The following is a 26,074-nucleotide window of genomic DNA, read 5'->3' on the forward strand; positions in this document are numbered from 1 at the left end:
ATCATCTCTTCTTTTTCTCTTACAATTATAATCAAGTTATAACACGAAAAATGGCTGAGGCACTCATCTCTGTGCTTCTGGAGCAATTGGCTTCAGTAGTATATCAACACACAAATGAAGTGGTGAAACTGGTTTTGAATGCTGACAAAGATGTTAAAAGTTTCAGCAGCAAGCTCGAAGCTATCCAGGCTGTGCTTGAGGATGCAGAGAAGAAACAAGTGACGGAGGCCAGCGTGGGACGCTGGTTGCAGAAGCTTAAAGATGTGTCGTACGAGATGGACGACGTGCTAGACGAGTGGAACACTGAACTTCTCAGACAACAAGCGGAGGAGAAGCAAGAGGTGGAAGGAGATAATGCTCTTGTTACCAAGAAGAAGGTACGTTTCCCCATGTCCTCCGGTTGCTTTTGTTTTGGTCAAGTCACTAAGGTCATTCATCATCATAACATAGCTAGAAGGATAAAGGAACTGAATGAGAAGTTAACTTTGATTGCTGCTGAAAGAGAAATGTATGGCTTTCATCAATCCACAATAGGTGGCCATGATGAGCAGTTTATTCAACGACAGACTTCATCTTTGGTCGATATATCTGCGATATTTGGCCGAGAAGAAGAAAAAGAGTATTTGTTGAGCAAGTTGTTGAGAGAGAGTAATCAAGATGGGGGAGGTTCCTTGTCATCCCTATTGTAGGGATGGGAGGGATGGGGAAAACTACTCTTTCCCAACTGGCCTATAACAATGAAAAGGTTACAGCCCATTTCAACAAGAAAGTATGGGTTTGTGTCTCAGACCCTTTTGATGAGGTTAAGATTGCGAAAGCGATCATTGAAAATCTAGATAGAACCCAAAGCGGTTCAAATGAGTTGGAAATTTTATTGCAATCTATCAAGAGAAGTGTGGAGGATGAGAAGTTTCTCCTGGTCCTAGATGATGTGTGGACCGAAGACCATAAAAAGTGGGAAAATTTGAAACTACCAATTATAATGCAAAGTTGTGCTAAGGGCAGTACAATACTGGTGACCACGCGAAAAGAAGGGGTTGCTAAAATGATGAGAGCAACCAGCAGCATGATCCATTTGGACAAGTTGAGCGATAGGGATTGTCTAGCATTGTTCAATAGCTTTGCATTTTTGGATAGGGAAGAAGATGAGGCTAATGGGTTTGGAGTTATTGGCGCGGAAATTGTGAAAAAGTGTAAAGGTTTGCCTCTTGCTGCAAAGACTTTAGGCAGTCTAGTGTGGTATAAGAAAACAAGAGAGGAATGGCGGGATGTTCTGAATAGTAAGATTTGGGAATTAGAAGAAGTTGAGGAACAAGTTTTCCGACCACTGTTACTAAGTTATTATGATTTGGCCCCTGCAGTCAAAAGATGTCTTTTGTATTGTGCAATATTTCCCAAAGATTATAGTTTCAAAAAAGATAATTTGATTGATCTTTGGATGTCACAAAATTATCTTAATTCAAAGGGAAAAAAAGAAAAGAGAAGATTAGGTCAAAATTATTTTGAGAGTCTAACAATGCGGTCTTTCTTTCAAGATTTTATAAAAGATCATATGGAAAATGTTTATAGATGCAAAATGCATGATATAGTGCATGACTTTGTGCAGTTTCTTACCCAAAAAGAATGCACTATTATAGAAGCAGTCAAGGGTGCTGATCAAAGAGTGGAGCTACCGGGTGATTATAAGGTTCGTCATTTGACCTTAATAAATGTACATGAAGGTCAACTTCCTACTTCATTTGACAAGTGCAAAAATGTGCGAACCCTCACACTCCTTGATTCAAGCATTACAACCATAAGCCCCGGTTCAATTATGCAAATGAAATGCCTTAGGACATTGAATTTGAGTGGTAACTGGACATCCCCTAGCATGCTCAATGAACTTCCAAAAGAGATTGGTAAATTGATTCATTTGAGATATATGAATTTGTCTTATAGTGGTAATTTGAAAGAATTACCGGATGCTGTGTGTGATTTATACAATCTACAAACTCTGGACGTTTCGTGGTGTGGTCAACTTGAGAAACTACCCAAGGCAATGGGAAAGTTGATTAACTTGAAGCATCTATATGTTTACTGTTGTGAGCAACTTGAAGCATCTATAAGTTGATTAACTTACCGAAAGGGATTGGGAGTTTGAAAAGTCTGCAAGTACTAGACTGGTTTTATGTATGTGAGGGTGATGATGATGAAGCATTGAAATTAGGAGATCTCGGAATCATGGACCAGCTTCAGGGGAGCCTTTCTATAGCATTTTTGGGGAATAAGGATGATGCGAGTGAGATTGAGAAAGCACAGTTGGGGAATAAGGAGCACCTCTCCGAATTGCGAGTAATTTTCCAGGAAGGAGATGAAGAGCAGAGAAAAGGTGATGAAGAAATAGTGAAAGCATTGCAACCACATCAAAATTTGGAATCTTTATCCATTTTGTATTGCCAAATTGGCACCACCGAGTCTCTCTATTGGATCAAGTCTTTACGCAATTTGAGAAAACTTAATCTCCTTGACTGGAGATTTTGTGAATTTTTGCCTCCTCTTGGAAAATTGCCATCGCTTGAAATTCTGGAGATAGACGGGATGAAGAAAGTGAAAACGGTGGGAGTTGAATTTCTGGGAATAGAAGAAGAAGAAGTCTCAAGAGATCTATTCCCCAAATTGAAACGACTTGAATTTAGATTCATGGAGAACTGGGAAGAGTGGGCCTTTGTTTCTGAAATCACAATAATGCCACGCCTTTCTGAGTTGCGAATTGTTCGGTGCCCAAAGCTAAAAGCACTGCCAGAGTTCCTCTACAAGATAACGGAACTGCGTACTTTGGAGATCAGGGATTGTGACATTCTGGAAGGAGAATACAAAAAGGACGTGGGGAAGGAGTGGCACAACATTTCTCACATCCCAAACCTCACAATCCAATCTGGAAGGAACTGAACAGGTATCGATCACCAAATGCAAATTCTGAATGAATTTTTTATTCTGAAAAGTTATGTTGTGTTCTCACTTGAAGGGTGTTCTTTAGATACACTTGAGGACCGCATTGAAGCTTCTAGGACTAAGAATGTCATTGGAGTTGTCAAGCTGTTGAAGCTCTCTAGATAGGTATGCTAACTAAATACACCTCAATATCATTCCTCTGCTTTCTCTCCCCCTTAGATCAAATCTTCAAGCTTTTTTTTTCTTTATATTCATGTCTCTTTTCTGACTCCTTATGCCGAGATGAAAAAGAAAATTTTGACCTTAAACTGTTACAGCTAATTGATATCGAAACTGCTTGTTCTTCTCAGCAAAGGTCGTCACTGAATTAACTTGTGAAGTTGGAGTTCATCCAATCTGACGTGCTTATGCAACATGTTGGGATATGGACTATTCTTCAGTCGCTTAAATGTTTCATAGGTATAAGTTGCATTATGTTATGTTGTATATAGCAGCTGCATTATGATATATTGTAATGTTTCAAGATAGAACAATATTTGCACGCTAAAATGTCACATTAGAGTAGTAAAGGAAAGGAAAATCTGTATAACTTGGTGGAAGGGCACTTACAGTATTGGGTGAACTACTTGCTAATTCACAATTTTTATATCTACCGGAGTTGGTTGTTAATTTGTTGAACTGCCCAAATGTTAAAGTCCAGGTGGAGAAATGAATTTATTTAGATGAACACATTCTATGCAGGATGGAATATGTATCAGGCGGAAGTTCACCACAAAGGAAATTCCGTATGCATTTGACTGATTGAAGTGACCCTTAACTCAATAATTTATCAGTATCTTAAGCAATCCAATGTACGTAATACTTAAGGCTTGAAATTATGCACTTCTGGTTGTGAAACTAAATTGACTAGTTTTGATATCTAATTTCCATGGCATGGGTTTCTGTGTCTTAGGAGGAAGCTTTTTGTGAAATGAACCTTAATGCTGATTGGGATTTGGTAAATGGGAGTTGAAAGATTTTGTAATAATAAACATGGAGCCCGATAAATGGTGTAAACTCAGACTTGAAAGATTTATTGGATGATTCGCTGCCCAAATACAAATCTCCATGGAACTGAACAGGTATCAGCAAATGCAAATTCTGAATGAATCTTTACATTTAGTATGAATTATTTGAAGATAATCTAGTTTATAGATTACTACTCTAATTTCGTATTTTTTTGCTATAAATTTCCATTCAGGTATTCATATTGTTGGATTTCAACTACTTTGCAAGTACAGTTTGGTGTTTGAAGCTTGGTAAGTGTATTTTACTAAGGGAAGGAATTTGAAGTTGCTGAATCAGTTCAAGGTAATGGTGGTTCAGAAGTTGGAGCTGCATGATTCTGTTGGAGTGGTGAGTTTTCTTTCCTTGTAATTGTTATCTCATGTATCTGATATTTTTCTGCTTATTTTAGATTTTTATGACCGTGTCCTTATAAAAATTTTCTTCCTTGTATCCTTATAAAATTTTACCTTCCGTGTATCATATATTCAACCGGACATGAAGTTGAGTGAGTAACATTACATATATACTTTGTGTAATTGAGCCTCATGAATACAAAGATATATAAATCCGGGGTATCATACTTGGGTTTCACATATATACTTTGTGCATCATAAGACTTTTGATTATGTAGTCTTTGTAAAGTTTTACTGAAACGTTCTGCTTACTGAACAGAGATATGAAATAATGGGGAAGGAACAAGAAATGATTTGCATGTGTGAAAAGGCTGAATGCCAGAATGTTCAATATGGATGAAAGAATTATGGTCTTTGTTCATGTATGATCAACTTTCTATTACTTCGATAGCTAAAAGCTATACAATCTTATAATAGCTATGAACATATTTTGAACTGTTGCATGTGTTCAGAAGGCAGAGTGTTGATGATAAAGTTCAGAGATGAGGACATATGACATATAGCATAATAGTCTCAACTTGTTGAATGAGAGCTGGACTTCAATGCAGCCTTTTATATACTTAAACTAGTATATGATATGCATCTATCAAACATTTTGTACATTCATTTTAGTAGGAGTGATTCTTGTATTTTGTATTTGAGGCTCATTTCTGCTGTAATTGAGATACTGAGGTTGTAGGCTTTATGCAGAGTAAAAGGAGATTGCTTGTGGCTCATAGTGACATGTTGGAGTGGAATGATAAGCTTTTCAAGGGATTACTAATTTGTAAGTCCCTTATTCTTATATTCTTATTTCTGCTGGGAACGATTATGGATTCTTAAATGGTTGATTAATTACTTGGAACTCCAATGAAACCTAAGTCTTGATATATGAATTTGATAGTCAAACGGATTTAACAATCTGTCTGGAAATTTATTTCAACAGCTTGAGAGTATATTAAAGTCCTATATGTGTATTCTCCAAACTACATTATACTAATGTTCTTATTTCAAATTGGAGAAAAGTTGTAATAAGATATATAGACTCAGCCCTCAATGCAAGACCACCCCACAGGGACCTGTTCTGACTAAAAGTTTCTGAAGACTCCTGTCTAGAGACTTAGAGAGTTCCATGCTAATTACATATAAGAATTTGAGTACTGAAATCTGTTGGTTTTCTTTTATATAGGAAGCCTTGAACTTACAGTACAAGTGTACAACCAAGGTTACAGTAAAACCATGCTATTCATGATTCCCTTGAATTATTGTAGTGGCAGATGGGGTTCCTATCTTCTGGGTTGGAAATTACCATATATTAATTGAAGAGGAATTTCTTGCAAGTAAAAACTTGTGTGCTTCCTGAGTCAATGCATGTGGAAAATGTCATCTATATTTTTCTTTAGGGTTGAAAAAGTCCTATATATTACAATGTGAAACTAGTCCTGACCTCCTTCTAGACTCTGGTGGTGGTGGTGGTTGTATCTCTCACTTTATGCAGTGTCTCTGCATAGAATCCAATGCTCTAATTCCATTAGTAGTCTTGTTTTTTTTTTTTTCAAGGTTAAGTTAATTAATTAGTAAATTACCTGCTCTTTGGTTGTTAGAACATGGGCTTTAGCTCAGCAGTTTCAACAGCCAATCCGCACCATGTGATTTATTTCTCCAATGCAGAAATTAGGTATATAGCAGTGTACTAGGCAGCTAAACCTTAATCCTAGTCTCTCTCATCCATAGTTTTCCATGGTACAAGGTATATATATATATATATATATATATATATATATATATATATATATATATATATATATAGTTTCATGGAACTCCATTGTGTTAAGCCACATGCCTATATACTCTGACCTTGATCAAACTCACTAAATCAGTGGCTTAAAGATTGTATATATGTTTTAGCTACAGATTGATGTTTTAAAGTTTAGTGTCCAAAGCTTGATAACTACATACTACGATAAAATTTAAAGACAGAAAATCAAGTGAAGGTAAAAGGTGGTTCAGTAATTGGAGCTGCAAGATTATGTATGTATAGTGACTTGTTTCATTCCTTGTACAGTAATTCATGTCTCATGTGTCTCAAATTCTTTTAGCAACAACTTTCTTTTGCTTATGTTCTTCCATCATTTTGATCCCATAATGACTTCTTTTGTTTCATAGTTCCACCAGATACAAAGTTTCATTAGTAACTTAACATTATTATATATCCTTATGCGAGAAGAAAAAGAAAATTTTGACCATAAAGTGTTACAGCTAATTGATATCGAAACTGTTTGTTGATCTCAGCAAAGTTCGTGACTGGAATAACCAGTGAAGTAGGAGTTCATCCAATCTGATGTGCTTATGCAATGTGTCAGGGGTATGGAGGTATGGACTATTCTTCGGTAGCTTAAATGTTTCAAAAGTATACAGCAACGTTTCATTATATAGTAATGTTTGAAGTCAGAACAATTGCACACTAAAATGTCTCATTATTTTACTAAAGGAAAGGAAAAGCTATACATATAACCTAGTTGAAGGGCACTCATTAAGTGAACTGCTTGCTAATTCACAAAATTTACGTCTCATGATTTCAATTTATTAGCCTCTTGGATACAAGAGTTGGTTGTTAATTTGTTGAACTGCCTAAATATTTAATTCCAGGTGGAGAAATGAATCTGACTTTGATGAACACATTCTATGCAGGATAGACTATGTATCATGCGGACTTTCACCATGAAGGAAATTTGGTATGCATTTGACCGATTGAAGTGACCCTCAACTCAATATGTTTTCATCATCTTATGCAATCCAATGTACGTAATACTTAAAAGGCCTGAAATTATGCAGTTTCTAGTTGTGAAATTAGATTGACTAGGGTTGACATCTAATTTCTAGGGCAAGGGTTTTCGTGTCTTAGGCGGAAGTTTTTTGTGAAATCGAAGTTAATGTTGACTGGGATTTGATTGGTGAATGGGATTTGGAAGATCTTGTATAATCTGAATCTAAACAATAAACATGGAGCCTGAATCTTGTAAAATCTGAGAGATTTATTGGACATCCTCTAGTAGCAAATCCTGCCACCTCACCATCATCAAAGGTAGTGGTCTACATCCATTGTGTTAAGCTGCACCTGCCTTGATTGAGAACTATGGCTCTAACGTTGCAAATTTACACACACAAACACACACACACACACACACATATATATAATATTCTTGTTACAGGTTTTTGTTAAAAGTTCAGTGTCCGAAACTGATAAGTGTTTTACAAGGATACGGGATTTGAAGATGCAAAATCAGTTGAAGTTAAAGGTGGTTCAATAACTGGAGCTACAGGATTCTGTTGAGTGGTGAGTAGTTTTTGTTCCTTGTAATTGGATACTCCAAGATTATGAAGAATGAAATTCACAATCCCTAATTTGCAATCCACACTCCTTTCCTTTTGCGTTTAAATTCTTACAAAAAGACAAAATTTAAGGTACTAAAAAATGAAACATGGAGTGTGGATTGTAAAATTTATTTTGCTTCTTTGTATCAAATATCATATGGAACTTTAAGTTCTTTAATTTGAAACTGGTACTGATTTCTAGGGACCTTTGGTGTTAACTGTTATTGATTATTTGATTGTTAATGTCCCCTGCTTTCCCTCTTCATAAGATCAGATATTAAAGCTTTTGTATATTATACTGAATCACTGATGTCTATTTCTTACTGATCAAAATCAGTGGCCATAAGATTGCAAATATAGCATTGCATATATTTTTACTTAAAGATTCATGTTTAAAGTGTTGTTTCTAAAGCTTGGTAAGTGTATTTATACTAGGATAAGGGATTTGAGGATGCAAAATCAATTGAAGGTAAAAGGTGGTTCCATAATTGGAGTTGCAGGATTATGTTATTATGGTAAATTGTTTCTTCCTTGTAATTCATGTCTGGTGTGTGTCTCCTATTCTTTTATTAAAAGCTTTGTTTTCTCATTTTTACTTTTTCAATCAAGTTCCCATAAAAAAATTTCTCATGTTTCATATTTTCCACCGGATTTACTCCTTGTGCAGTGAAAAAGAAATTTCACCACAACTTGTTACAGTTTGTTGATATAGAAACTGTGTGCTGTTCTCAGCAAAGGCGGCTACTGAATGAACTTCTGAAGTCCGTGTTCATCCAAGTTGATTTTCTTATGCGGCATGTCGATGGTATGGAGCTATGGACTATTGCTTTCTTCATGTGCTTATAAATGATTCAAAAAGTATATAATTGCTGCATTAAGTTATGTTTCAAGATAGAAGAATTGTATCGATACATTAAGATATCGTATGTTATGAAGAAGATTTGGTGAACTGCTCGCTAATTTACAATGCTCACTATATCTTATACCCCATTTCATCAGCCTCTAGTGTCCTGTCTAAATAAAGATTGCATATTCTAGCCTCTAGCATAATGCATTTGATTGCATATTCTAGCCTCCAGCATAATGCATTCGATTTTTGTCCATTGATTTGATGATGATACTGTATCAGGCTTGGGACAGCTAAATGCAGAACTAAGAGCTTGTTGCGATTGGCTCGCCATAGGCTTCATGGATTGAAGTCCCGCTGCAATTAGACTAAGAAAGAGGATGAATTACAGATCGGGGGTTTTGCGACTGGTCACCATTCCTTCCCAATTTTGACTGGTTTAGGAATCTGAGTTGGCCCAAACTTGTAACAGTTGTAAACCCACCCCCTATAGGTGTTCGGATGCATAGAAAACATGAGTTTTCGAAGTACTACATTATTATTATTTTTTTTGGCAAAGCCAAAGTATTACATTAAGAGCATCAATTATAAGCTGCCCAAAATATTAATGGTGGCAATTGTAAGTGTGTGAGACAAAGATTGAGATTCTAGGGCTGGGAAACAAAGGTATTGTGAGAGAATTCTTGCTGGAATTTTTTTATATAAAAAAATATTTATCACATTTTTGCCGAAACCTCATTTTTTTATACTTAATTGTGCATCATTGTTTGCAAGTTGACAAGGCTTCACATATATGACATCTGCCACATATGACACCTGCTGGAACGGTCTCTGGAGTTTTGATTGACCACAATGAAGTCGGATTGATAACCCAACCTAACATATAGTGAAGCCTCCCAGGAGTCCAAAGCAATTAACAGTTCAATTGTGGTCATTGTAAGAAACTAAGAAATTGTGATACTCAAAATTTCACCATCCTTTCAAAAAAAAAAATTTCACCTGCATACCTGTTTGAAAAAATATAATATAACTTGCAAATAAATGTTGACTTCATCATCAATTGATATTCCTAATATAACAGACAACATTGTCCCATATCCTATCAATGTAATACATTAGAGTGCTAGGAGAAGCAAAAGATAACGTCTAAAACACAAAAAAAAAAAAACCAGAATGAACGACCTCTGAAGAAACCCCCTGAAACGTTACAGCTACCTCTTCGAACACCTTTGTCTCATCACTTGAAGCATTTGGCATCCAACAAAGCCTCCCCCGTCAAAAGGCTCGTGATCTTCAATCATCTGGTTCACGCGCTCCTTTTGATCCTCATCAGTTATATCAACCTTACACCAATCATACAGTTCCATGTCATAACATTCATCAATTATGAACTGGGGAACCTCTTGCCCACGGAACAGCCACAAGCCTTTCACCTTGAAAGGAGGATCAGACCCAATCACCAACATCTTTCCAAACGCATATTTTGCGAGCCAAATCCATCCACTGCAGAAAACCGCCCACCTTGTTCAAAGTCACAAATGAAACTGTATTTTCATCGTTGTAATTGTAATTGCAAAACCAAAGGGAGTAACCCTCTGGATCATACATGTCCCAGAAGCCTGTAAGATAAAGTGAATGTTAATATAACAAGAGAGAAATCATGAAAATCCTGATTGAATGCTAAGGCAGTTAGAAAACCAGGTTCCAGATAATTGCCATTCAGACGCAGAATTTTACAACATTTAACAATGTGGCATGCTCAATTCTTAGTTTCTTAAAGGCATCAAGTTCAAAAGCTGTCACACGGACTCAGACCAGTATTATTGTATTAACAGATACAAAGATGATGCATTGCTTGCCTATGAGAAAATGAGGAAACAAAGCAGCATGCATTGTAAGAGGATGCATGTCAGAGAGTCCTTCAAAATTGTACTTTCACCCAAATATTTTGGCAAATGCATTAAAGTTCCATTGAAACCCGAGTATAACTTACAGCCACAAAGTATTTTCACTATTGCGACAAAACATTTATTACGAATTCTGATTTGGCACTAACCAAAAGTTATTATGTTTAGGAGAAAATGTTACGAGTAATTCCCGAACTTTGAGCTATTCTAAATTTTCATACCTCATGTTTGTAACCTATCACTTTGGTACTTGAAATCATTGTCTGATTAGCATTAATACCTGCCGTTCATAAAGGCGTTAAGTATAATCACATGCATGAGCTGCCATGTGCCATTTGTTCAAGGGTATTATGGGAAGGACAAGGTTCCTCTTCTCCAAAGCTTCCCCTTCTTTCTCAATCTCACAATATCATGGTTTCTCCTCATCTATGGGTTGATTGAGCCGCTGATCCAAAACCCACACCCCATTTTTATTACCAGTCTTCATGAGCAAGCATTTGCAAGTTTGCAACTCAGTCATTCAAGAAACCATTCCAATATAATTTTCACCCCTGATTGGCTAAAAATTTGAAACCGAAACATAAAGTTCAATTGGAAAAATCTCAGCTTCGATTTGGTATCTAAATAAAAAATAAACTGCCTCATTCAAAACGAAGATCAACCTAGATGCACTAACTCCATCAAAGCCATAATCCCATAATACCTCCGAGATAAATCAACAACATAAAACAACAAAAGACCAAATCCAGCTTTGGCGTATCAATTAATGCATATAAAAGATTGCATCAAAACCCAATGTTGAAAAACAAAAGAGAAGGAGCAATCCTCAGGCTCCTGCTCCTATACAGCATGCTGGAAGGGACAAAAGCTTATACAGGTACTGGAATCCGATTGCAGGTAGCATGCTTTTGTTTTTTTTTTTTCAATCACTAATTTTTATTGCACATCTCTGCAGCTCAGGATGATACGCCACTAATGAAGGTAGTTTATCAGATTTACAATAGGTGGACACTCATGGAAGTTATGGAACTCATTACCTTAGTTTATGAGTCACCAAAATACCCTTGGAAAAAGAGTACACGTGATCGCACGTGATTTGATTTAACAGCGTTAGAGATGGCAGGTATGAATTGTAGTCAAAGATGAGAAATTCAGGTACCAAAGTAACAGTTTATGAAGTTGATGTATCAGTGTCAAATGGCCTAAAATCTGGGTTTGTCAAATTTTTTTTTTTTGGCTGAAATAAGTTAGGATGTTGATATAGCATATATAAAAGACCAACCGGAAGGTACAGTTAACTATCTGATTGACATTAAAGGTTTCTATTTACTGGCCTAAGGAAGAGTGTGATTCATTGACTTGCCAAAAGCACTGGTATGCTTTTATTGAGGGCTGACCAAGAGAAGGCCATATAGTTTTCTGTGGACTACTTTCTACCTAGGAAAGCTCTATTTCACATAAAAGATTGAAACCAAAACAATCCCACAACTCAAGACCCCGACATTCAAACTAGAATTAAGAACGCCCTTTGTCATGAACCAATAAATATACAAAATGACCAAATTCCATCTCAAAGGCCAACAAGTAACTGAGCTGAAGAGTAAAAACAATACAGGGAACAGTACATAATGTAAATTGAATATTTAAATGATAACATTGCACAAAAGAGAATGCATGAGGATGCTATATGTTGACTGGAAATGGAAGACCACATGCATACCATAAAGTCATAAAGGTTTGTGATAAATTAAAAACAAGATCTGCTTGAATGCATGAATAAACAGAGTCAATAAGGAATCACCTTTGACAGCAACCTCACGGAAGTTGGTCTTTGTGTTTGAATAAAGCCTTTTCCATTCATCCAGAATCATCAAATAGAACTCAAGACCCTGACATTCAAAATTCGAAGAACGCCTATAGAATAGCTACTGGTGTGTTTGTCATGAACCAATAAACATACAAAATGACCAAATTACATCTCAAAGGCCACCCAAGTAATTGATCTGAAGAGTATAAACAATACAGGGAACAGTAAATCATTTAAATTGAATACTGTAAATGATAACATTGCACAAAAGAGAATGCATGAGGATGCTACATGTTGACTGAAAATGCAAGACCATTATAAATTAAAAACAAGATCTGCTTGAATGCATGAATAAACAGAGTCAATAAGGAATCACCTTTGACAGCAACCTCACGGAAGTTGGTCTTTGTGTTTGAATAAAGCCTTTTCCATTCATCCAGAATCATCAAATAGAACTCAAGACCCTGACATTCAAAATTCGAAGAACGCCTATAGAATAGCTACTGGTGTGTTTGTCATGAACCAATAAACATACAAAATGACCAAATTACATCTCAAAGGCCACCCAAGTAATTGATCTGAAGAGTATAAACAATACAGGGAACAGTAAATCATTTAAATTGAATACTGTAAATGATAACATTGCACAAAAGAGAATGCATGAGGATGCTACATGTTGACTGAAAATGCAAGACCATTATAAATTAAAATCAAGATCTGCTTGAATGCATGAATAAACAGAGTCAATAAGGAATCACCTTTGACAGCAACCTCACGGAAGTTGGTCTTTGTGTTTGAATAAAGCCTTTTCCATTCATCCAGAATCATCTTGCTAGGAGGCAAAAGATCAAGAGGATTCTTTGCCTTGGAAGGACATTACTTTCTGCACTGACAGAAGTGAAGATGCCTGATCATAAATATCTCTAGCATTAAGTTTTAATGCAATCACAAAAGATGACCTATTTCTACATCCAAAGTCTCCTCACAGTAGATATTTAACATCAAAATGATCTCATAAAACTTGGAATCCAAAAATGCAGACAAACGAACGTTAAGGAGACATACAGAAACTTTACAAATAAAAGAGTAACTGCAGCAAGTGAAAGCATACAATAAAAGTTCCAATCTGACAATAAATTCTATATACAACTTCAATATCCTAACTTCGAGCCCTCACCAGCTCAACATGTCGCCAGAGCCGCCGGAGAACCCGAAGCTTTCCCCGCTTCGATTCTTCTTCCTCATCCAACGTATGGATGATCCAAGACCACCAGGAGGTTACAATGAAGAAAGCAGCCCAACGGCACTAGTGCTCAGCCGTTTCGTCGCCGGACAGAGGAGTTCCGGCTGGGTCGCCAAAACGGGTCGCGTGTCCTGAGATTTTCGGGTGAGCTCTGGTTCCTGTGATCTGATTTAGTCATTATATAGTCCTCATTTGAATGATCTTGACGGCTCCGGTGAAGTGGTGGTTAATTTCAAAGGGAAATGATGGAAAAGGTCACATTAGAGTCTGAAATGATAAAAAGATCACATAGTTTCTCACTTGATAAAAAGGTCTACTATAAATTGTTAGTAATATTAATTTAGTCATCATTAATAATAGAGTGATGTTAAAAAAGGTCAGTTTTTAATTTTTTTGATTCTGATTCTGCCCCTACAATAATAAACCTTTATAACCTTCCATTTCAAAATCTGCGAGCTCAAATTTTCTCTCTCCTTTGATCAGAAACCTTCCGATTCGATTTGTTCGGAGATCTATTTCCGAGATTTTTTCTTCTCCTTCCTCTCCGTCGGAAGCTTCCGATTTAGTTGTGTGCCTCTGCGACGATCTGAAATCTCTGTTTTGAGTGGTTTTGGAGCTTCCGCGGCTCTTCTCTTTTTCTGGATCTTTGTCTTCGTCGGTGTTCGTCTTGATCACGTTATTGTGTTCTTCTTCTTCGTCGACTCAGTGCTTAGTTACGGTCTCTGTATTTCTTCCTCTCTCTGGTTTTCTCTGATTTGATCTGTAAGCCTTCTCTCTGTGAATTTGTTCGTTTTGGATTTTGCAGTGTTTTTTTGTTGTTTGTGTTAAATTGTTGAATTGTTCGTTTTGGATTACTGTGTTCTTCTCCTTCGTCGACTCAATTCTATGTTGAATTGTTGATGATGTTTTGTGCTATTGCGGTACTATATTTGTTCTATACTGTGTTTTTTTTATCAGTGACATGGCCAGTTACATTTTAAATACTGCTGTTTTGTTCAGGCTTTAACAGTTACTTTGGCAGTGACTTGTTTGTGTTGATTCTGTTGATTTTCTTAGTAGTGACATGGATAGTGATTTTGTTTTATTCTTGTGCAGTTGTTATGGATACTAGCTATGTTGTCAAGTTTATTTATTCTGGTGAAGCAGCGACAGTTCCATTGTTGCATAATTGGTCGTTTGTTGACCTATGCAATTCAATACGCTCTCGTTTTCCAGATTTGATTCAAGGAAATTTCATGTTGAGGTACATTATTCCTCCGGATTCTAGTTCTTGTTTTCTAGAGAGTGAAGTTGATATGAGAATGATTTTTAGGAATTTGGTTCGTTACAATTCTGATTTCGTTGAAGTGTTTGTGACTGATTTGCCTTCTATTAGTGAAAGCGTGGTGAGTAATACATTGTGTGAGGATTCTAGTACCATGCTTGAGGAGAATGATTATTTGGGGTGTTATAGGGCAGAGGCACCGAAGAGTTATATGACGAAAGGTTGGGAGAGTTATATTCATTCTGAAGGCCAAAAGTTTAAGGGTGGGGTTGTTGAGTTTAGAGATAAGCTGCGTAAGTATGCCATAGAAATTGGTTTTTCATATGAGTTTGTTAGAAATGACAAGGTTCGTGTTATTGCTCAGTGTTCTAAGAAACATTCTCAGGGCTGCAATTGGCTTGTGAAGGCTTATTTATGCAGGGTTAATGGTTTCTTTATGATTAAAAGGTTGGTTAATGTTCACACTTGTCATGGTGTGATTCGTTTGCAGAAGAGTAAGATGATGGGATCCAAGGTTGTCAAGTCTATTGTGCTTGATAAGATTCGTGCGAATCCAAACAAAAAGCCAATTGATATAGCTGATGAGATCAAGAGTGATTATGGTTTGGATGTTCCTTATCATACAGTTTGGTATGGTACGGAGTTGGCAAAAACAGCCCTGCATGGTGATGAAGCTGAGTCTTTTTCTCAGCTACTTTGGTTCAGTGAGTCTGTTATGAAGTCAAACCCTGACTCTAGGATAGTGGTTGAGTTTCATCGAGAAACACACAGGTTTCAGCGTATGTTTGTGACCTATGGTGCATAGATGAAGGGTTTCCAATTTTGTAGACCTATTCTTTTCATTGATGCTACATTCATTACCAACAAGTACAAGGGGCAGATTATTGCTGCATCGGCAAAGGATGCCAATCAAGGTTGAATCTCCTTCATTATTTCTAGTTTTTTATTTTTCTTGCTACTGACATTGTCAGTTACATGTTCATTGACAGTTACATGCCCAATGACTTAAATGTTCTGTGATTTTGAATGACATGTCTCTGGCCATGTCACTGTCAAGTAATATGCAGTTATGTCAGCGACATGGTCAGTGACATTAACAGTTACATGACAGTGACATCATTTTGTTTTTGTGTTCAGGCTTGTATCCAGTTGCTTATGCTATTGTCGATTCTGAAAATGAGAGTAATTGGAGATTTTTTCTTGAGGTTTTGGCTGAAGAGTTTGCAAAACACCCTATGAGGAGGGTGACGTTCATTTCTGATCGTCATGTTGGGCTTGTTAGTGCTTTCCCTAGTGTGTTTCTCAATAATCCACATGGGTTTTGTTTTAGACATCTGATGGCTAACCTTTCTGACAAATTTCCAGCTGGTTCTTACCTTAAGGATCGGATTCCTTACTTGTTTATGTGTTGTGCTTATTCTCGCACACCGGAGATGTATGAGTTCAATATGGAAATCTTGAGGAGTGAAGATGGCGACATAGTTGCTCAATTTCTGGAGGATCTTCCGAAGGAGAACTGGTGTATGGCGTACTTTAACGGCGAAAGATTTGGTGAAATGACAAATAACTTGGCTGAGTCTTTCAATAATTGGGTGTTGCCTTTGAAGAGTCTTCCTATTCTTGATATTAATGATGGGATTAGAGTGAAGTCCATGGCTTCAATTGCTGCTCGGAAGCAGGATGCTCAAGAATAGTTCTCTGAGTTGTGCCCGGTGATTGAAAAGAAGCTTAAGGAGAATTTGGAAGTCGGAAGGCATTGGAGAGTGAGCAGGTCTGATACCTATGTGTATGAAGTTCATTGCCAGAAGTACAATAGCATGGTAAATTTGGAAACTCACTTTTGTTCGTGTGGAGAATGGCAGCTGTATGGCTTCCCATGTTCCCATGCCCTTGTAGTGATCCAACAACATGGTTCTTCCCCCCCCCCCCCCCCCCCCCCCGTATTTGTATGTCAATGAGCTGTACAAGGTGGAGAAATATCAAGAAACTTATTCTTTCCCAATTAATCATCTTCCCTCTATTTCGAAGCAAGTGCATGATTTTGGTAGAGATGCGGTGATATTGCAGCCTCCTTTGATTAGAAGACCACCGGGAAGGCCTAGAAAGAAGAGGTTCAGAAAAAGGAGCGAGCAAACCAGGATGATCAAGTGTGGTAGGTGCGGAAAATGTGATGGTCACAACAGAAAGAGTTGTACAGCTCCGATATAGGTTCTATTCGGCTTACATGCCTTTAACAGTGGCATGGCAAGTGACATAGCAAGTGACTCCAATACAGTTTAAAGTTTTGTTTTGATTTTTCATTTTTTTCAATAAATGATAAGAATTGCTTACTCATTGCAATTTTTTTTTACTATGAGACAGTGTACCTGCTTTCTTCTTTTATAAATTCTTCAATATTCTGTGTCCTATAGTTTTTTAATAGTTACATGTACAGTGACATAACCATTTTATTTAGATTTAGATTGACTTGTCTATTGACATTAGTTTTTAGTTATCTTGGTAGTTTCTTGTTCAATGACTTGTAGTTGGATCACTGCTTATAGATTTGGTTATTGGCAGCGGAACGCTGCCGTTGCAGTGCAGCGGCACGCTGCAAAATAAAAAAATTAGCTGTAAAACTTTTTTTTTTTATTTTTGCAGTGCAGCGGCACGCTGCAAATATTAATGACAATTAAAAAATGAAGTATCTACAAACTTTGGTTTGTTAATTGGTAGCGGAACACTGCCGTTGCGTTGCAGCGGCACACTGCAAACTGAAATAGAAATATCATTTTGGTTGTCACTTCTCTAGTGACTTAGAGTTTTAATGTTTTTTTGTCCAGTTACATATTCAGCTACATGATTAGTTACATGTTCAGTTACATACATTGTCAGTGAAGTGTAAGTAACGTAGTTTGTGATGTTGGTTATTTAACAATCACATTGCCAATGACTTGGCCAGTGACTTCACTTGCCCAACTCATTGGCCAGTGACTTCCTCATTTACATGGACAGTGACTTGGCCTGCGACTTTACTTGGCCAGTTACTTTGTCAGTTACATGGACAGTGACTTGGTCAGTGACTTTACATGGCCAGTGACTTCGCCATATGCATGGACAGTGACTTGGCCAGTGACTTCGCCATATACATAGACAGTGACTTGGCCAGTGACTTAGCCATATACATTCCACATTTACATGGACAGTTACTTTGACACTGGCCAAGTCAGTGACTTGTCCTATGAATTCAGAAGATGCATTAATCTTGAATAAAAAGATCCATACAATTCATAGTCTGAACTAAACAACAAATTTCTGAATTTCTGAAGTAAACAAACAAATATCTAAAATTCTTAATTTGCTGTGTTCCAGCTTTGCTTATGTTCAGCAAATTTTTTGAATATTTGAGCTTTGAATTTCATGATCTGAGCTTTGTTGACTTTGTTTGGCATCTTCTCCTCTTTTGCCATTTTGTCCATGTAATACATTACAAAAGCTCCGCAATCTAATCTATTGTCAATTAAAAAGTTTTCATGTTAATGATTTTGACCAACTTAGTAACAGTAAAGTTATCATTTAAAATTTTTGAATATAGACTTACGATCCTTCGTCTTGTTGGGGGCAGATTCTGGCATGGTTCAAAGGGATCATTCCACCGTCATAATTTTCCTTTATCTACCTTATTGTTCTTATCTCATCATCGCTCAAACTACTTTCAACCATCTTTAATTTTGTGTGGGTGCTTTGACTCTTGTCAAATTTCATTTGGCAGCCTTGCTGCAGCATATCGTCTGCTTGATCTTTTACTGCTCTCATCCACAGCTCGACCATTTCAACCTGTATTTTTTAACAGATTAGTGAGTGATAGTTACATGGTCAGATACATGGTCAGTAAGAAGTTTCTTACCAATTTTTTTATGCTTTTAAAGCACTGTCCTGTTCCTGCTCTTCTTGGTTTCAGTGAATCAAAATGCAGCCATTGCGGTATGTCCTTGTCAAAGACCAATAGTGTGTGGTGAAATTCTTCATTATGGGTAATTGGGAAGAAAAGCATGTTGCATTTTCCCATGTTTTGGAACAGCAGCTCACATAAGTATTGATGGAGGTTTCTCACAGTTAAATGTATTGTCGAATACTATTTAAAAAAAGAAAGAAAGAAATACATAGAACGAGTTATAAATAAACAAAGAATGAGAGATAAGGATTTAATTTTTATAGAAATTGCTCGTCATACTTACCCAACACATGGTATGCATAAAAGCAGATCTTCCCAAATTTTGTGAACTTTCATTTTGCATTTCATCCTTCAATATTTCCCCATAGAAATCAATCCAGTTGTTTGCTATTGATAGATTGTTTATGAACATTTTGACATCTGCCCTTGTGATTTCGCTTCCAGGCTCTTTTCCCTCCCAGAATAATACGCTGCATAACATAGAACGGTGTTAGTCCAATGACTTAGCCAGTTACTTTACACTTGCCAATAATCTGGACATTGAGTTGGCCAGCCCAGCTACATGGAAACTGAAAATGATCTGGACAGTGACTTGGTCAGCTACATTGAAATTGAAAATGATCTGGACAGTGACTTGACCAGTGACTAGGCCAGCTACATCTCAATTGCCATGATCTGGACAGTGACTTGGCCAGGTACATGGCAATTGAAAATGATCTGGACAGTGACTTGACCAGTTACTAGGCCAGCTACATGGCAATTGAAAATGATCTGGACAGTGACTTGGCCAGTGACTATGCTAGCTACATTGCAATTGAAGTCACTAGGTGGTGGGCTGTAACATGAAATTTTACCTTTGTTATGCCTTGTTCCAGTACTTCTCTAATTTGCTTTTATTTGGCATGTCAAGTAGGTTGTACAGTGGTAGCTTTTGCCAATCTATGACTTCAATTTTGCTTTTTTCTGTTTCTTCATCGTCATCCACTTGAATCGTCAAATCATGTATCACTTCCTGCTCTGGCTGCTGTTCAGCTGTCTGTCCTTTTTTCTTTTTCAGTGCTTTGATTCTGGTCATTTTCGCCCTCTGCCTTTGCTCTTTCACTTCGTCCCACCAGAAAATATGATGTTTTTTTTGTACTGTCTCGTTTCTCTTCGTCCTAACCACATAACAATATAGGCCAATAGATTCTGAGTCCTGCCCTGATATGTCATCTAATATTGGCTTGGTGAACTCAGCTCTTGTCATCTGTTCCCTATGAGGACAGCAACTGATCGGTTCAACGTCAAAAACAGGCTGAACTTCTGGTGATACAATGATCTGATACTTGTGTGGCTCCGCTTCCATATCTTCCAAATGGACTTTTCTTGAAGGTGGAGTTTGTAACGCGCCTGGAGGTGGAAACACAAACAATGCATTAACCCAAGCTGTATTCGGTGTGCAAGCATCTTCCGTCATTCTCAATTTAACATCAGGAGAGGTTGGTGAATGAACTTGTGCAGCTACTTGGGCAAGGCATTCAAGTGGTGACTGATGTCCTCGGTCAGTAGAGTGAGGTTCCCCAGATCCGCTTGCTGTGGAGTCGGTAGGTTGTGATTGAGTTCCCTGAATTCCACTTTAAGATTTTGTGTTTTTGGAGTGCTTGCTGTCAGTTGGCTTGTCCTGAGGGGCCTTTGATTTTGGTGGAGGGAAACTAGGTGGTGGGGGAGGAGGAGTTGAGTCGTTGTCATCACCTGGACGTGCTATTGGCGACTCATACTTCTCAGTTAGTGTCATTACTATGCCCTCCAATTGCTTCACTCTTTTAATCAGTGAGGCTTTCTCAATTTTCAACACCTCATTTTCCAATAATGTATCCTCCTTCTCTTCGTTTATTTTGGCAATTTCCTTTTCTTTCTCCGCAACTTCTTTTTGCAAAGCACTTAGCTCTTCTTCCTTTCCCTCGAGCTTTGTCTGTAATTCATTCTTCTCTTCATCGGTCTTTCCTATCTCTGTCTCCATCTTCTCATTGTTAATGTTGTCACCTTTCTTTTCTCTTGTTTCCAGTTCTTTCTCCAATTTCCTTATTTTTTCTTTCAAGACTTTTTTCTCTATTTCCACCTCTCTCAGCTCTTCTTCCTTTTTCTGAAGATTTTTCTCTAATTCTTTCTTCTGTTTATCAGTCGATGCAGTCTCCGTCACCATATTTCCACTGGTTCTAGTTTCAACATTTTCTTCTTGCCCATCATTCTTTTTTTCTCTACTTTCTGTGTCTGTATTAGACTCAGAATCTTCTTCCTCTGCATCTTCTTTAACTTTATCAAAGATTTTCTTAAACAAAATTACAAAAGTTGTTAGTGACTTAAGCAGTGCCAGAAATAAAACAACAACACAATCATAGACATGTAAAGTTACATGCACTGTGACATCAAAATATAACAATAACATGAGCAGTGACATAGTCAATGACTTGCTCAGTGACCTGAGCAGTTGGAACCCTACAACATTGGATATAAGTAACTGATCATGTAACTGGCCAAGTAAGTTACATGCACTGTGACATGAAAATATAACTATAACATGAGCAGTGACATAGTCAATGACTTGCTCAGTGACCTGAGCAGTTGGAACCCTACAACATTAACAAGACCAGTGACCTAGTTTATCTACATCAAATTAACATACCTTCAACTTCCCCATGGTGTTGAAATCCCCTTTTTTTCTATCAGGGTCTTTAATTGCCACTTTCTTATTCCATGTTTTTCAGTTTCTCTTCCAGAGATTGGCGGCACTACTCCCGTCTTGTGGCAAAACCAGTACTGTTTGGAAAATAAAAAATAAAAATAGAAAACTAGTTAGTTATTTTTCAAACAGCTGCTTAGCAATATGAATATCACAAACATAAGCAATGACATATGCAAATACACAAACAGTGACATTGTCAGTGACATAAACTTGACAGTAACATCAACAGTGACCTGGCAAGTTACCTGTCCAGTGACTTGACCAATGACATGACACTGATCTAGTTTTTGTACTTATAACAGCATACATAGTTAATTATGGGACAGCAAAATGATGCATAAACAAATTTTTAACAAGGTACGGGAATTTACCATCACCAATATCACGCAACCTGCCATGTTTTGGGATTCTTTTCCTTTTCGTTTAATTGATTTTTTAAGGAAGTCGCCAACTTCCTTTGCCCAGCTATATTTTCCCAGACTTTCCACCTCTTCACAGACTCTTATATAGTCCCAAGATATTGTTCCTCCAGAGTTTGGGAACAGCAGTTTGATGAAAAGGTTCAGGAGTATTAATACGGCAACATTTCTGTCCCGTTTTGTTTTTTCTTCCCCTGTTTCTGGAGTTTCTGCCAATGCCTTCTTCAAAGCTTCCTCTGCAGCCGCCTTGTTGATCCTCTGCTTTTTGTCAAAGTATTTAGTCACGAACTCAGATTTGTATGCCCCTTCTTTGGTCTTTGGTATTGATAACCCGGATCCCGGCACTCCTAAAATCATAGATATATCACTTGTTGACATTCTGAATTTCCTGTTTCCAAACACAAAAAGGTCTGTGTCGCTGTCGTATGCTTGTAGCAGAAGTGTGATTAAATCATCTGATTTCTTTGTATCCTTTTCTTTAATTGAACCTCCATGGAATGCATCTAACAGTGTTGCAGAGGGAGTTTTCTGCAGCAGCTCTAAAGTCCCTTCAGTCAGGTTATTTTTGTTTTCTGCAATTGTTTTCAGAAAATAAATCATTGTGCAGCGATATTGCACATAACCCTCTTTTACATATCTTTTCCTTTTCCCTGGGACTTTTTCCTCTACATCATCCTTTTTATCTTCTTCCTCGTCAGTTTCTTCCTTCTTCTTTGTACTCTCTTTTTTTGCCTTCCTTTTATCCATTTTCTTCTTCTTCTTGGCAGGAACTTCTTCTCCATCAGATTCTTCTTCTTCATCTTCAGTTTCTTCCTTGTTTCTTCTTTTCTTCTTGTTATCCTTCTTCGTCTTCTTACCCCGGACTTGTTCTTCATTAGATTCTTCTTCAACTTTAGTTGTTTCTTCCTCATCTTCACTTGATTCTTCTTCATCTTCAGTTTTCTGCTTTCGCCTTTTTCTCTCATTTACTTTATTCCGTTTTATCTGTTTTAACTTTTCCGCAATTGTTTCTTCTGAACTTTGTTCTTCAGATTGTTCTTCTCTGGATTCCTCACTTTGTTTTCTTTTTAGTTCGGCCATTCCTCGAACTTTTTTAAAAAATCCTGTAAACAGTGAAGAAAATTAGAATTCAATAGTTATTTTGATAGCTACATAACCAGTGACATATTTATGCACATGTTTATGATAATGATTCAATAGTTATTTTGATAGTTACATAACCCGTGACATATTTATGCACATGTTTAAAGTAGTGACATAAACAGTACGTGACATGATCAGTGACATGACCAGTTACATTATCATAGCCAGTGACCAGTGCAGCGACATGGGCAGTGACAAAGACATTGAACTTTGACAAAATGCTGAAATTTTATGGCATCATCCCACATGTAATTCAAACAAAACTAACGTGGAAATTCATTTTCTCATCAAATCCCACATGTAATTGAAACAGAAAATCATCATTTTCTCATCAGATTCCACATGTAAGTCAAACAAATCTCAACATTTTCTCATCAGATTCCACATGTAAGTCAAACAAATCTCACCATTTTCTCATCAGATTCCACATGTAAGTCAAACAAATCTCGCATTCAATTTCATTTTCTCATGATACTCCACATTTAATTGAAATATCTTTTCTAATTCAAACAAAACGCATGCTATTCAAATCGAAATTATATGAAAGAAGTAGGAGGAAGTTACCGGCGGCTGTCTGACGAGCACAGATTTTCAAATATTTTCGGTAAATTTGTAGAACCGTAGAATTTGGGGCTTAGTCGGTGAATCACTCTTGCTTACCCACGGTTGACGATGGCGGAAATAAGTCGTTGTCCATTGTTTTAGCCGGAGAGAAAATCTTTGAGCAGTTTCTCTGTATTTTGAAATTGTGAAAAGATATTGTAAAATGAACCAAGAGATATAGTCGCCCTCGGGAGGATAACTGCCAGTGGCAGTTTTCTGGAAGTTGAAGGGTTGGGTAGGTAATTTGAAACATAGACAGTGACATAAGCAGTGACTTCAATTTTTACAGTTTCTTGTTCTATTTATTGGCTCCTGACATTATTTTTTAAGTTACTTGGCCAGTGACTTGGGCAGTTACTTTATAATGCATGTAAGGATATGAGTTTTTTTACAGTTTGTTTTGTGCAGCGGAACGCTGCAGTCGCGGTGCAGCGGCACGCTGCAATTAAAAATTAAAAGATCAGTTTGGTATTGTCTTGTCTTTTGCTAGTGAGTGACTTTGTCAGTTACTTTGCCAGTGACTTGGCCAGTTACTGCCCATGTAACTGGCCATCTAACTGGCCAAGTAACTTACATGCATGTAACTGATCAGTGACTTTGCCAGTTACTTGAGACGGACAGTGACTTGGCCAGTGACATTCAGGTCGCCATTTCCAGTGACATTCAATTTCTCTGTAACTTAGCCATTTACTTACTTTAAAAGGTATCATATCAGACAAAATTTTATATACTGAAGCAATATCTGCAAGAAAATATTAAAAAAAGGAAATTTTTTAATATTTGGAAATGACTATATAACCTATATAGTCATTTCCTATATAACCTATATAACCTATCCTATTCCCTAAACAAATTTCTACACTTCATTATGTTGTGAGTTCCAGCAGTGCCTACTCTCTGCAAATGACTTTACCACATGAGCTCTAAATTTCAAAATATCATCCTTTGTGAGCTTCTTTGGAACTGTCCCTTTGTTCGAAATTTTCTCCATTGTGTACATTACAAAAAGTCCGCAATCCAATCTGTTCATCATATAAAAATTCAAGTAAATGATTTAGAACTTTATAATGATTATATTGACATTTTTAAAGAGCTGTGTACTTACGAATCTTCTCCTTGCTGAGGGTTGTCTTTGAGTTCTGTCAATGTCATTTTTCGTTTGTAGTTATCCTTGATCCACTTTTTGCTTTCTCTCTCTGTTTCAGTCAGTGGAACTTCTATCATTTTCAGTTGTTCTTCTGAACTGTTCTTTTCATCAAATTTCATCCTGCAACCTTGTTCTACCATGTCATCTGCTTGTTCTTTTACTGCAGTCATCCAAAGCTCTACCATTTCAACCTGCATTTCCAACATCGTGACATAATCAATAATATGCTTTCTGCTTAAATTAAATATATGAAATTAGTATGACGAAGGTGTTTCATACCATTTTTTGAACATTTTGAAAGCATTTTCCAGTTGATGATTTTTTTGGTCTTTTTGAATCAGAGTGGAACCATTTCTTTAATTCCTTGTCAAAAATGAGCAGTGTATGATGAAATCCTGATTCATGTGAGATTGGGAAGAATATATATTGGATCTTGCCAGATTTTCGAACAGTGGTTCGCAGAGGTACATATGTACGTAATACACAGTCAAATTTTCTGCAGAATGCTGTTTGTAAGAAAAAAAGAAGACTAGTTATTATCAATTAAGAATTATTTGCTTTGATTTTAGATTGATAATCGTTCCACTACTTACCCAGCATAACAGATTCATAAAAGTTGGGACATCCAAGCCTTGTGATTCTTTCTCCAACAACTGATCAGTCAAGAGAATTCCATAACATTCGATGCAATTGCTTGCTATCGGTTCATCCATGATTATGTCTTTTAAATCCTGTCTTGAAACCTGTGCTCCAAACCGTCTTCCATCCCAGAAGTATACTCTGCAAAGAATGAAGTGTAAGTAATATAGTTTGTGATGTTGGTTATTTAACAATCACATTGCCAATGACTTGGCCAGTGACTTCACTTGCCCAACTCATTGGCCAGTGACTTCCTCATTTACATTGCCAGTGACTTGGCCAGCGACTTTACTTGGCCAGTTAATTTGTCAGTTACATGGACAGTGACTTGGCCAGTGACTTGGCCAGTGTCTTCACATGGCCAATGACTTCCGGATTTACATGGACAGTGACTTGGCCAGTTACTTTGTCAGTTACATTGACAGTGACTTGGCCAGTGACTTCACATGGCCAGTGACTTCGCCATATACATGGACAGTGACTTCCGCATTTACATGGACAGTGACTTGGCCATGGACAGTGACTTGGCCAGTTAGTTTGTCAGTTACATTGACAGTGACTTGGCCAGTGACTTCACATGGCCAGTGACTTCGCCATATACATGGACAGTGACTTCCGCATTTACATGGACAGTGACTTGGCCATGGACAGTGA

General features: G+C 37.2%; 3 protein-coding genes and 1 pseudogene across 3 annotated transcripts; 2 read left to right on the forward strand and 2 right to left on the reverse strand.

The window, feature by feature from the left end:
• Positions 1-664: 664 nt before the first annotated feature.
• On the forward strand, positions 665-9,325 carry LOC112178163 (putative disease resistance protein RGA4). Its single transcript, XM_024316352.2, has 12 exons — positions 665-2,932; positions 3,017-3,096; positions 3,282-3,390; positions 3,673-3,782; positions 3,884-4,052; positions 4,172-4,326; positions 5,082-5,157; positions 6,663-6,743; positions 7,062-7,707; positions 8,181-8,260; positions 8,413-8,550; positions 8,875-9,325. Exon 1 carries the CDS (start codon positions 692-694, stop codon positions 2,108-2,110), a length of 1,419 nt encoding a protein of 472 aa, XP_024172120.1. The 5' UTR covers positions 665-691; the 3' UTR covers positions 2,111-2,932; positions 3,017-3,096; positions 3,282-3,390; positions 3,673-3,782; positions 3,884-4,052; positions 4,172-4,326; positions 5,082-5,157; positions 6,663-6,743; positions 7,062-7,707; positions 8,181-8,260; positions 8,413-8,550; positions 8,875-9,325.
• LOC112178164 (putative disease resistance RPP13-like protein 1) lies at positions 2,221-2,928 on the forward strand. The gene has a single exon (XM_024316354.1). It carries the CDS (start codon positions 2,221-2,223, stop codon positions 2,926-2,928), a length of 708 nt encoding a protein of 235 aa, XP_024172122.1.
• A 314-nt stretch (positions 9,326-9,639) lies between the features above and the next one.
• LOC112178165 lies at positions 9,640-13,182 on the reverse strand (annotated as a pseudogene).
• Positions 13,183-21,152: 7,970 nt separating this feature from the next.
• LOC112175395 (signal recognition particle receptor FtsY-like) lies at positions 21,153-24,786 on the reverse strand. The gene is made up of 6 exons (XM_040511504.1): positions 24,740-24,786; positions 24,529-24,656; positions 22,746-22,991; positions 22,048-22,460; positions 21,656-21,714; positions 21,153-21,222 (listed from the first exon to the last, which is right to left on the reverse strand). Exons 1-6 carry the CDS (start codon positions 24,784-24,786, stop codon positions 21,153-21,155), a joined length of 963 nt encoding a protein of 320 aa, XP_040367438.1.
• Positions 24,787-26,074: the final 1,288 nt, after the last annotated feature.

Source organism: Rosa chinensis, chromosome 7, assembly GCF_002994745.2.
Source record: "Rosa chinensis cultivar Old Blush chromosome 7, RchiOBHm-V2, whole genome shotgun sequence".
NCBI lineage: Eukaryota > Viridiplantae > Streptophyta > Magnoliopsida > Rosales > Rosaceae > Rosa > Rosa chinensis.